This window comes from Limulus polyphemus, unplaced genomic scaffold (genome assembly GCF_000517525.1).
Source record: "Limulus polyphemus unplaced genomic scaffold, Limulus_polyphemus-2.1.2 Scaffold2595, whole genome shotgun sequence".
Classification (NCBI taxonomy): Eukaryota; Metazoa; Arthropoda; class Merostomata; order Xiphosura; family Limulidae; genus Limulus; species Limulus polyphemus.
In genome coordinates this window covers 104776-114334 of record NW_013668205.1, presented here as the reverse complement: position 1 = coordinate 114334, position 9559 = coordinate 104776, and the positions used below count along the sequence as shown (strand labels likewise).

General features: G+C 35.4%; 1 protein-coding gene across 1 annotated transcript in view; it reads right to left on the bottom strand.

Moving 5' to 3' along the window:
- The window catches only part of LOC106467385 (transmembrane and TPR repeat-containing protein 3-like), a gene marked incomplete at its 3' end in the record, with an annotated part of 57572 nt that extends 50744 nt beyond the window's left edge, over window positions 1–6828 (bottom strand). Inside the window, exon 1 of the mRNA XM_022395563.1 lies at window positions 6637–6828. Within this exon, the coding sequence (XP_022251271.1) occupies window positions 6637–6828 (192 nt within the window). The remainder of the gene's footprint in view (window positions 1–6636) is intronic.
- Between the last annotated feature and the right edge of the window lie 2731 nt (window positions 6829–9559).

The following is a 9559-nucleotide window of genomic DNA, read 5'->3' as shown; positions in this document are numbered from 1 at the left end:
GGCTGAAAGGGCGAGCATGTTTGGTGTGATGGAGACCAGCAAATTGCGAGTCGAGCGCCCTAACCACCTCGTTTAACTTCACCAGCATCTGAATTCGGAGGCTTAATATGCAAAACCAATAGAAGATAGGAAGAGGGAAAGTTTATTGTTATTAATATTTCTTCCTTTAATTTGGCATTTTTTTACTTCACGGTGCAGACTAGTTAGCGAGAAAGAAGGTAAAATCGGAAAAGGTACAAACGTGAAAACCAGAACTATATGGAAAATGCAAAGCAATAGCTATTACGAAATAAATAAATAAACATCTTGTTAAAGTGAGCGGCAGAAATCCATATGATTAAGAGCACGCAGTTTTGGTTTGTTTTAGATTGTTTGCGCAAAGCTATCCAACAACATTCACCGCCAACTCTTGGGCCATTTTTGTCTGACCGAATAGTGATATTTGACTGTCACTCTTATAGCGTACCTACGGCCCCAAAGTGCGGAGTGCATTTTTGCCTCAAAGGGACGCGAACCACGAATTTTCAATTTACAGATTGGGCACGCCATCTACTAATCCACGTCTAACCTCACAGTTTTAGTGCCTCATCCACCCCACCCCTAGCACTTTATGTCCCTAAACAAAAAGTGTGTGCCAGAACAGGCTTTAGACACGGTGGGTGTTTATATCAATACAACACGTGTGCCGGATAAATCTGAAACACTGTGTGTGTATTTTCATCCATAAATGGAATAGCTGTGTCAAATACGGTTAGACACTGCGAGATTTTTGCAACCGCAAACAGCAAACATATTCAGAAACTACGGGTGATTAACATTTACAAACCAAATACATTGTAATTTTATGTATGGTAACCCTACTTAAAAGTCTGGGGAATATTTTTTGGTATCGCATGAATTCGAACCTGGCATACCAGGTTCCAGAATCCAGAGCTCTACCACAAGGTTAACCTACATCCAACAAAATACAAAATATTTGTGCTGGTGAAGACTTCAACACAGTGTGCACCTTGTATCTACAAATAACACATGTAAGCTGGTGAATATTTTGACACAGTATGCACTTTGTATCCACAAATAACAAATGTAAGTTGTTAAATACTTTGACACAGCATGCACTTTGTATCCACAAATAACACATGTAAGTTGTTAAATACTTTGACACAGTATGCACTTTGTATCCAAAAATAACATATGTAAGTTGTTAAATACTTTGACACAGCATGTACTTTGTATCCACAAATAACACATGTAAGTTGTTAAATACTTTGACACAGCATGTACTTTGTATCCAAAAATAACAAATGCAAGTTGTTAAATACTTTGACACAGCATGCACTTTGTATCCACGAATAACACATGTAAGGTGGTAAAAAACATAAATACCGCGAATGTTTATAAACAAACCACGTATTAAGCGTGTGTTAGATACTGTGCGTGTTTTACATACTGTTTTCATCATCTGAATATGTAACTAAATATGCAGATATAAGTCATCATTATTTATTCGCTATCACCGAAACAAAAACCTTATGGAGCAAACACTGACAAGTATAATATATTTGCCATGTAACAGAAGAATACATCTTTTATGCAATTTTGTTTCAGATCAACCACTATTTAGCACCGAAACTACATTTTAACATACACATTTTGTCATCAAAAACTGATTAAGCGTAAGTATTTACACATATACCTAAAATACAGACCTATAGGGAGCCAGATGTGTTATTTCTAGTTTTCTTTCAGACCATGGGATGGTGACATAAACAGCGTTTTACTACGTTACAAACCCATTATCTATTTGCTTACTTTATAATGTCGTAACAGCTCCACGTACAAAGAAGAATATAGTCCTGGTTTATAATCCTTATAATTTCCCAGGGGATAAAAGATTTCGCGCGTCTGCCTCGACATCTTATTCCTGTCTGTTTACCCATGCCATAAGAAACGCAATTACTTTTTTGAAACTCTCCGTGTTTTTGCACTGAACAATAGTACGGCGCACGGTATGTTTCGGTTTTTCAAGTAGGTCATTGTGTGATTGATTTGACTAGAGAAACAAATCGCATATTAATCTTTAAAACGAAACATTTATGCGCACCATACACGTAATGGTAAAGGATGAGTACAGTTCAGTATTATTTTTAAGTAATTAGCTTGACACTAAAAAATGACTTGTTTCTTAACGTTTACTGGCCGTTATTTTATGATATTATTTCCATAAAATGATGAATTTATATCCAGATAGATATCTCAATTTCCGTCCGAGATTTAGAAAAAGAACATAAGAAGTTTTAAAGAAAGTTTTGAACAATACCTCCAAACTTTCAATCGGAAGCGTTTGTTTGAAGTTAAGCAGAAAGCTGCACAATGGGCTATCTGTGCTCTGCCCATCACGGGTATCAAAACCCGTTTTCTTGCGTTGTAAGTCCGCAGACATACCGCTGTGCCACTAGGGAGCCAATCAGAAGCTAATCATTTTTTGTGATGAGCCCATTAACAAAAAGTGCACGAACGCAAGTTAGCGATGATTAGGTTTGGTTTTTAAGTTATTGATCAATATGAAGAATTATAATCAAATTTAATTTCATAAATATCTAAAAGTTTTCGTTGCACGCTTTGATTCTGGTGGAATTATTTAATATTTCTTTGTTATAAGAATATGTTTCACCTTTTCTTTTTGTAACGTCTTTAGGACTAGTTTGTTGTGTCATTGGATATTACATCACAAACTATGTCCTTCTAGGTCTCTTAACGTATTACAAAATTCATATATGTTTAATTGATTTTGGTTTTATTCAAGAAGTCCGTCCGCTATTTTTGACCTCCAAATATAACCTCAAGTAAACTGCCTTTCTAGTTGCTGCCCGTTTTGACTGTTTCTGTTTTACCATCGATCTTTTGGGCTTTAGTGCCCAATAATTTATGTTCATGGAGTTGATGACCCAACGGCTACGTGAGAAGATGAAACTGACGCTATCCAGTTTATACTAAGTGTGATTGGTTCAGCTTGCAAAAGAGATAACGCTTTTCAAGTCAGTGGCAGTTCTGATGTCAGATTAGACTTCAGTTACTTCACAACCGCGACACAGCTTGACCTTCTGACCTGTAGTTGTATAAATGGGTGTATATTTTCATACGTTTCACAGGTATGTCAAGTCTATCTCTTGACAGTTAGTTATTTCCCTTTTCTGTAATTGTTGAAATGTATTTTGATTACCGTTTCCTCTCTCTGTAATCTGAGTTAATAAACACTGATGTATTCGTTGTCAGATCCAGCAACATACACACTTAATAACCAAATCCATAAGCCTCTAATTATTATGGATCTTACCTTGTAATTCATTGATTTACCATAAAAATATTATAATGTAAAAGAAAAAAGTTTTGCTGTTATTCAAAGAAGTGTATTACTAATGGCATGTTTATCGTTTGGTAACATCCAAAATTTGTTATTGTGTTGAAATTTAAACTGATGTAGATAGTGTCGAGTTTTTAAACCTCTCTGTTAAATATGTATTACATGAAATGTGATTTTTCACCAAACACAACTTGTGAGATCAATTTTTGACTGTATATTAAATAAATTCACATGTTAAAATTGCTAATATTGCGTTAAATCTAATGTCCATATGGACGGGTAGCAAGATAATTGAAAGTACACACACACACACACACACACACACAAGGCGACTGGTTGCCACGTGGTAGTAAATTTTGCAGTTACTAGTCGTAAATGGTGCATGAACCATTAGGTTTTAAGACATCATTTGACAATAAAAGAGTATCCAATTAGAAGTTTTGGCATTATCTAATGCTTAATTCACATAATTTACACTCGTCCTCTTAATACCTTTTTGGGGTATATATATTTTAGTAACCCAGTCCTTACTAAACTCTGAAGACCTACCTTCTTTAAAGCACCAATGCTAAGTATAAAGACAACTAAATTCTTATAACAGACCTTAAGAGACTGCTAAAAATAACATAAATTATGTTTTCAGTTGTTTTGTGAGTACATAAGAAAAATTATTTTACTTTTTGATAACCATATTCTGGCCAATGTTGAATCCATACTCTTGGTAAGCACACCAAGACAGACAGACTACTCAACATTTTACAGAAACTTTCAAACGTTTTTTGTTTGTTTGCGCTTTAAAGTTACCATTTAAAATCACTATTTTTATGCTACTTTAACATTGAATTTCACTCAAACGATTAAGGATCACTACGAGAAAAACAAGATCTGAAGTAATTTTTTTTTCGCTAAAGGTTGCAACCAGGAACGAGGTATTCTGTTGAAAAAATAACACTTAAAACAGCCATTATTTTTAATTTACGAATAAAAAAATAAGTGTACATTCAATAACGTATTTAAAAAAAAAACGCCACGTTTCTATTTAAAATGCCGTTGGTAGTTCAGTGGTAAGCCTGGGGGCTTAAAACATTAAAATTCACATTTCGGTATCCGCGGTAGGCATAGTGCAGGTATCCCGTTGTGCAGCTTCGTTCCTAACAGTAAACAAACAAACAAAAAAGATAAACAATTCAAAACTTGCCATCTCAGGAAATATTTGACAAGTTTTTTTATATACATTATTCAAGAACGGTTCATTGACGTCGTAAAACGAAATCAGTCTCCGCAGTTATTAGATGTTTGTCAGAAAACGTGTTGCAGTAGTTTGAAATTCAACTAGAATATTTGAGGTGAGAGTGAATACTATTGGCCTGGCACGGCCTGGGGATTAGGATGCTCGAGTTGCAACTTGCGGGTCGCGGGATCGAATACCGTGGCCAAACATCCTCGCCCTTTCAGTTGAAAGGACGTTATAATGTGACGGTTAATCCTACTATTCGTTGGTAAAGAACAACCCAAGAGAATTAACGTGGGACAGCGGTAAATTTACGGAGCTACAATGTTAAAGTCTGGGGTTCGATTCCCCGCTGTGGACACAGCAGATATCACAACGTGGCTTTACCCTAAAATAAACAAACATGTTTAAAATGTAATCAATTTTTCTAATAACTCTTTAAAATAGGGTCAACGGGGCTTCTAATTATCAAATTACAATCTATGCTAATTACATTTAGGAAACTTTGCTAGTACATTAACAAGTAATGTAAAAAAATAGTATCACGAAAAGTGTATGTGAGTTCCCACCTTAACAATCAGCAAAAAGTAACAAGTAACCACATTTTCAAAGTGTCTTCCTTATACCTAAGCATTGGAAAGAAAGTACGTTCTCCGCTAAGAAAATTGTGACTATCCCTCACTGGTGACTGACTATATATAAAAGACAATTGGACACCTGTTAAGATGCGACAGGCATCAGAATGGGTCCCAATTATTTTAAAATGGCTAGCATCCTACTTTCTCTAACCGACAACAGGAAGGACATTACAAAAATGTCAGAAGTCAACCAGTTCAAACACCCCATTCTAAAGATTAAGCAGGACAGAAGAGCTTCTTAGGATTTTCGAACACAAATTGTGGACATCCACTGACTGGAAGCATCTAATGTAAAATAAAAACAAAGACGGAAAACATTGTTAAAAATAATTGACAATGCTCTAGTTGTTACTGGAAGTGGTGTCATTGTATGATAAAATTTTCATAGCAGGGGTTGAGTCCTTTCATGCTTTTAGAAGATCGATTAATATATAGAATGCTGTATTTATAAAGTGCTGTACAAGCACACATCCAAGACGATGCTTCAATAATCAGCTACGTTCGTATTATGCAACATTGATTCAAACAGCATGAAAGTGACCTTAGCCAATCTCCTTGGCCAGTATTATCATTCTGAGTTATTCCTTAGGGTTAACTTGAATGTCGCATCTGCTACAATAAGCTTCTGGCATCATTTTGAACCAACTACTAACTATACTTCTCGTCGAATGGGTTACAATCGAACAAGATATCTTAGAACGTCATATTGAGTCTATATTACGTTAATTTTGAACTATTATCGCAGCAAAAATTCGGTCCAACCCGATATTAAGTGGGCCCTAATAAAATGGTTAATCGGTGTATGAGAACTGCAAAACATCAGCTAGTCAGAGAACCTGCTTTACAAAACTAACACGAAACGACTGTGATGTATAAATATTACTGTAATATGCACATTTTTAAAATGCTTTCATTTTGTAAAAGTTGTTAACATTGAAAAACATGAGAACTAGATAATCTATATTGCTAACCTAAAAGCGCTGACGATAGAACAACTAAAAATTCCAGTTTCAGTTCTTTTATCCATCTTTTCTTCTGTGTAGAAGTAAAGGAGGAACTGATTTGGTATCTAGACTAGTGTTTCCCAAAGTTGAGCCGTGAAGATATTTCTGGGGGAAGGGGGCGCCAAAAATGGCCCGAAAACATTTTAATTATAAATAAAAAGTAAGCTGATAAAAATTGTGTTGAATTAATTAAATCATACAGTATGTCAAAAGATGTTATTGTTTTTACTGTGGTGTGGTTTTTCAATTATCATGCTAAAGTTATAGGTTGGGAGGCCTCAAACTTTTTTATTCACATCAAGGGAGCCTCAGACTAAAACAGTTTGAGAACCAGTGATCTAGGCTATCCAACAGTGTGGAACAACAACAATGATCAATATGCTTAACAAAAATGCAAACCTTGTGAATCGGAGTTCCCCAGAAATCATTCCAGAAGAGATTGCTAAGTGGTGTCTGGGGCCTCAAATCTCGATTATCTCTTACTGCTGACATATCGTCAAACACAAATCCGCACTGCAGTGAATTTAGGTAGCATATACATGCCGCTAGGGTGACCAAGATGTAATGTTCTGTCTTCACTTTGGTGTACATGTCCTCCTGAAACACAAATAATTGGTAATGTTTATCAATGCAAGTTTTTACTTAATAAAAGTAGCATATCCCAAAAATCATTTAACATTTGATAGTAATAATAATAATATAAAATCACACGTTTCCTAAAAACTGTCTGAGTATACACTGGTGCAGATCCGAAAACATATTTCTGTTGATCCGATTTTTGTCCAGACACAAGTAATTTACACACTGTAATGTTTTCTTCATGTTTAAGCTACGGTAAAAGTGTAGTGTATATTGTTATTGTGCAAACATTTGTTTCTTTCAATTTTATCACTTTGACTAACAAATCTTTTTAATACATTGCTTTGAAGATACTAAAATAAATTAATATTTAAACTATCCCGTCTTTAACAACCACGTGATGTTACCGGAGGGTATTATCTCAGAATAATAACAATCAGCTTTTTTTTCTTTTTTTTTATGGACAAACCACAACTTAAAACAACTTTAATATCAGTGCGTAAGTCATCACCATTATATCTATCTGTATGTTCAAGAGTTTTAATTTGTCAAACTAATAAAATACGCTCCGCGGGCAATATATTTGCATTAAGTTTGATTAATTAGTCCCAGGAGGCAGAAACGGCTGAAAGTCCGTAAGTAAGAGAATCCCATTTATATCTCTATATATATCACCATCAAGTTTGTACGTAATGTCAGGTAACGGGTGTTTATTCTTCAACGGGTAACGTTTACAAGTCCTATGCATGCATTAACGATTGACTGAGCAAACAACTTTAGAATTAAAAAAAAAAAAGATTTCCGTGTGATAGTAATACTAGTACTGTGTTTGTCCCCCGGTGGGTCAGCGATAAGCTTGGGAGATTATTACGCTAAAATGTGGAATTCGTTTCCTTGCGGTGAACACAGCGTAGAAACCATATTATATGTAGTTTTAAACTAAACAAAAACAACAACAACAACAAGCAAACAAATTATGAAGTATTCTGGCTATATTGCATCTTTACCAAGACTAGAAGCCCAGCATGGTCAGGTGGTTAGGGCACTCGACTGGCAACCTGAGAGCTGCGGGTTCAAATCTCCGTCCCACCAAACATGCTCGCCCTTTCAGTCGTGGGGGCGTTATAATGTGACGGTCATTCTTACTATTAGATAGTAAAAGAGTAGCCCAAGAGTTGGCAGTGGGTGGTGATGACTAGCTGCCTTCCATCTAATCTTACACTGCTAAATTAGGGACGGCTAGCTCAGATAGCCATCGTGTAGTTTTGGGCGAAATTCAAAACAAATGAATCTTTTTTTAAAAAAAAAGGATCTGTGAAATTCGAGTGAAACAATCTCTTCATTGATTAAACAGTTCTCTAATCAATCACATTTTTCGAATGTCAGGTTTGTGAAATCTCCTGCAATTATGCAGAAACATAAGTATGTTATATTCAAAAGATTTTGGAGCCTCACAACGTCGTTTCAATACATGTCGCCAAGTCCGTGCATGCTCTATTTCCGTGGTGCGTAAACTGTGGGGCGCGCCATCAAGAGGGCATGGAAAGTCAGTAAGGGCACGCAACTATGACTATAGGAGCATATAAGTCATATCTACAAGTAGAAATTTAAAGAAGAGAAAAACTTAAAACCACCATATAAATATTACTATTATTAAGTAATATTGTATCAACAACTAAAACGCGAAAATTACATGTACAATATATAAACAAATACGTTTAAGTTGGTTTGGTTTGTTTTGAATTTCGCGCAAAGCTACACGAGGGCTATCTGCTCTAGCCGTCCCTAATTTAGCAATGTGAGACTAGAGGGAAGACAACTACTCATCACCACCCACCGCCAACTCTTGGGCTACTCGTTTACCAACGAATAGTGGGATTGACCGTCACATTATAACTCTTACGTTTATGTGGGAGCTGCCAAAGGTACATGTAGAAGTTAATTCCACGTTGAAAGGTAAACAGAAACATTGTGTATTTCGCTCTCTTTCTTTTCATTTTTCAGCGCGAAATTAACCTCTCTTATACACGAATAGTTTTTTATTCGAACAGTTTCATACAAACTGGTAAAAGTTCTCTCTCTCTCTCTAGGCATAGGAAATCCAATATTTAATACTATTTTCCCAAAACACTGCATCTTGCTGATTAGTGGCAAGAATTTGAAATCTGTGAATTACGAAACAAGATAGTTGCCCTTCAAACCACTGATTCTTTCACCTTATAAGTTGAACCGAGTTGATGCTGATAAGTCGTTCCTGAACCTATCTAATTAATATTTCATTCCTCTTTTACGAAATTAAACCTCCATTCTATTTATAGTTTTATCTTTGTATATTTGTTATTTTTGCCGTTAGCTAAAGAAGAGACTTCATTAATTTAGCATAAAATTGCGATTTACGCTGTTTACACGTCAAAGGTATAGTGTTTAAAAATCTAATTTTACTATTACAGGAATTCAAAAGCCTAGGCAGTAATGCTACTCTCTTAATCAGGGTGCAAAGATGTATTAGATATGTTAAATGGGAAGTTCTCATTATCCTAATAATATGATTACGAACCAATGATATGAAAACGTAGCCCGTCGTCACGGCTACTTTCCATGATTTTTCTTTCAAATATTTGTCAGCTTGTTGCTTTCAAGTTTTGGACATTTACTAGTTTGTTTAAGAATGAATAAGTGAGTGTTACATGTCGGCAAAAAAAAATCTAATGTTTCTTCAAGTGACGGCTCAGAAGTAAACAAA